Raw genomic sequence first — 3,802 nt, 5'->3', positions numbered from 1 at the left:
ATGTGTAGAAATAATTGAGCTGTTTTCCAAATAAGTAGGCGGGGTAATTTGGTTTATTTTAAAGTACAGTATATGATGAGCATAATATGGTGGGAACAAGGGGTGAACCAAACCAACTAAAAATCAGATTTAGGGGGTTTTTTTTTGGCTTTTGACTAGTTGTCTCAGGGGAGGCTTGGTTTCTAAAGTGAAGGAGGGTGGAAGCAATTTTCTCTTCTAAATTTGTCTTCCAAATCATTGTCTTTCTAAACCTACCCTTTATTATTATATTCCAAATTCAATTTTACCCTCCACTGTAACTATCATTAAATTTTTAACAATTTTAAGGGTTAACTTACCTATTTATCTTTGTTATAACTATTTGTTAAAAGATCAACAAAATTAAACTCAATCTTACAACTTAAACACCCTATCCATAATAATACTCAAAACCGAGCAAAACATCAAATATCAAATCACATGGCCTCCTCTCTTTTTTCTTCGCCTTCGAGCCTGCTGTTTCATAAGAGTTCATTTCATTGCGCCATTATTTTATCGGGAATTTGGAATTCTGATGGATTATAATTTGAGGGGACATGATCTCAAAACGTCTCCTCTCCGTGCGTGGGCGCAAAAAGGGCCCAGCCGTTTCTCTTCGCCCACTAAAGTTAAAATTTGGCCCAAGTATCCGTTTGCCATTCGCGTTCACCGACCTTCTGAAGATTAAAGAACCAAACTCCGTTATAAAGTTTGAGAGCAATTTCTCCTCCCTCTGATGCATGCACGCCGTTTCCTTGCGTCCCTTTCACTTATATGTCAATTGCCCATATATCACATGAAAACTACACCCCATCTCAAAAAGAACAACGACCGAATCTCATCTATGAATTACATCTCTGAAATTTCCAACTTTTTTTAGCTTGAACAAACAGATCAGGGGATGGTTCTCGTGAGAAATAATTAATACCGTCGGCGTCTGCACGGCATCCCATTTACTACTTGCCCACCTTACCCTTTTTCTCCCCTTTTCTCCCGACTTCTCTTAACTCCTACTCTCTCCTCTCCTCTCATCTCTTTGTGTACACGAGTACATGCTCCATGGGGAAGAAATCAAGCAGCTGGCTCAAATCAATGAAAAGGGCCTTCAAATCCCCCTCCAAAGACTGCTCTCATAACCAAATGGAGTGGTCTGTGAATCATGTGGAGCAGGAGGAGGAGGAGGAGATGCCGGAGATTGTGTCGGTCGAGCATTTTCCGGCGGATACGTCCGTGGACGGGGATGGGGACGATGAGGTTCCAGAGACACGCCGAGGCGTGAGCCAGCCGGCAACTGCAGCAGCTGCCGGAGGCTGCCGGTTGCTGGCATCCGCAGCTGCGGCGAAGGTGCGTGAGACTGGCCTGGGTATGAAGAGATGTCGAGGCGAGGCAGAAGGCTGCGTTGTAATTCAGTCGTACTACAGAGGATATCTGGTTAGTTCTGTTAACTTTTAATTAATTAATGTCAATGCAATACCCGAATAAATAAATCAATTAAAAGTCCATAAAGTCCTAAGCTTAGGAACAACCACCCCCCCACCCCACCAAAAAAAAAAAAAAAACTTTTTTGACCTTATTTTCTAAACCTGGAGCAATCTTCACTACTTAAGGCATAGATGAAGTATCTAAATCATAGATTTAGACGGATACATAATAATAAGACATGTCCAGACTCAATGACGCAGATAAGATTAATCAATTTGGGTCAATGTAGGTCCAGTTAAATGAGCCTAATTCCATCTCTATTCGATGAACCTTTGAAACCTAACAATAAATTACATGACTCAGATATGAGTAATTACACTTTTGAATTGGATAATAATCTAACAATAGTGGATTGGCTATGTTTGGAAACTTTAAATTGTAATCCACTCAGCTTATAATCCATATAAATGGCTCTCAATTTAAGTGGATATAATCCCGAAGTGTTTGGTAAATTTAATGGATTATAATCCATTTTCATTAGTAGATTATTTGGAAAATCATTGGCTTATAATCCATATTTGTTGTCAAAAATAACCAAAAAGTGATTGAAGATAGAGAATAGAAAGCTTTTGAATTTTCTTAAATGTTAAGGGATATAGTGGTCTTTTACCTGGTCAAACTATGTGGCTTATAAGCCAAAAAAATAAGCTGGGCTAACCCAGCTTATATTTTTTTGGCTTATAAGTCAAAAAAAATGTTCGTTAAACATATCTTATAAGCCACTTTCACAAAGTCCCAAACATGCTGATATCGTTTATTTGACTTGTGGAACAGAATGAATGCTTGATTTTGTTGTGCAGGCCCGGATAGCACTACGTGCACTGAGAGGTTTGGTTCGACTTCAGGCGCTTGTGAGAGGACACATTGTCCGGAAACAAGCTCAGATGACCATGCGCTGTATGCAAGCTCTCGTGCGCGTCCAGGCTCGTGTCCGAGCTCGGCGCCTCAGCATAATACACAATAACAATCACAGAGTCAATCTTCCCACTAGTTATAAACACAGTTACCGCAAGAATGATGCTTATTCTATCAAAGAAGGCGATATTGATAATGACTATGATGAGTATGATGATGGAGGAGTTCATTCACATCGTAGCAACAAGAGCCCCTATTACAAAGACAAGCAAAGCATAATGATGGAGAGCCAGATGAGAAGTGATGATGCTATGGACCGTGAAAGAGCTCTCGCCTATGCCTTTTCCTGTCAGGTATACTTTCACATATTTTCCCAAATATGCTGACCAAAGTACTTTATCCTAATGACTTTAATGTTTATTTACCAATATGAAAACTGCAAAAAATGGGTACAATATAACATTTGCGTGACCCATTTTGCTTCCTGAGCAATTAGAATTTCCGTCTCTCGACAACTTATTTCCCTGAAAATATCTTCTTGTTCTCAAAATGCCATATTCATTTCACAATCTCTAGTTGCAGGATCGTCCTCAATGGGGATGGAATTGGCTTGAGCGCTGGATGTCAAATCAACAACTGCAAACACCTCAAGAAAGCATGCTGCTGCAGCCCGAGAGTGCATACATAACGCCCACCAACACTGTCGACAACCTGTCAGAAAAAACAGTGGAAATCGACACTGGGCGAAGCACAACAGACCCAAAGAATTACCTGAAACGTCAGTTTTCTCACTACCAAGGAGATGAGAGATCAGTAGGAGTTCGAGCAGTTCCAAGCTACATGGCAGCGACACAATCAGCCAAGGCTAAGGCTCGGGCTCAAGGGAAATTCGGTGGTCAGAGCCCGTTGCAGGCGGGTAGAAGGTTGCAGGTCCAGACGACTAAACGAAATACAGGTTACAGTCCGGATTCGAGCTGTGCAGGGGATGATCAAACACCGCCATTTAGAGTGCAGATGGGAAAGAAAGAGCATGTAATATGATGAGGGTGATTATGATGAATTAGGAATTGTGTTGTCTGATTTGGGTTATTATGATTATTGATGCTTCTTTTCATTAATTGTGAAGGAGAGGACAAAGAATTGAAAATACATGTGGACGTTATAGTTATGTAATTTAATGCACTAGTATGTAAGTTGGTTTGAGTACGAGATTGGACATGCCTAATTGCAGTAGTGCATGATGAGAAGTCCTATTGTGGATATTGAAATCAAGCTTCTAACATGATATCTCATTCTTTACTAACGTACTTGAGTGTGTGTATCCAACGCCTACATAACTTGATTGAGCAATTTAAGCAATCGCACGTTTAGCCACCACGTGGATGTTTTGGCGTGGATCATGGAGTTGCTAGCATCATTAACTCAATAAGATGGTCATCATCACACA

The 3,802-nt window shown here is 40.5% G+C and overlaps 1 protein-coding gene across 1 annotated transcript; it reads left to right on the top strand.

Annotated features, from left to right (window-relative positions):
* LOC109835689 (protein IQ-DOMAIN 1-like) lies at nt 1,078-3,561 on the top strand. The gene is made up of 3 exons (XM_020403687.1): nt 1,078-1,449; nt 2,301-2,708; nt 2,932-3,561. Exons 1-3 carry the CDS (start codon nt 1,078-1,080, stop codon nt 3,394-3,396), a joined length of 1,245 nt encoding a protein of 414 aa, XP_020259276.1. The 3' UTR covers nt 3,397-3,561.

Source organism: Asparagus officinalis, chromosome 1 (genome assembly GCF_001876935.1).
Source record: "Asparagus officinalis chromosome 1, Aspof.V1, whole genome shotgun sequence".
Taxonomy (NCBI): Eukaryota; Viridiplantae; Streptophyta; class Magnoliopsida; order Asparagales; family Asparagaceae; genus Asparagus; species Asparagus officinalis.
This window is presented reverse-complemented; position numbering and strand designations above follow the sequence as displayed.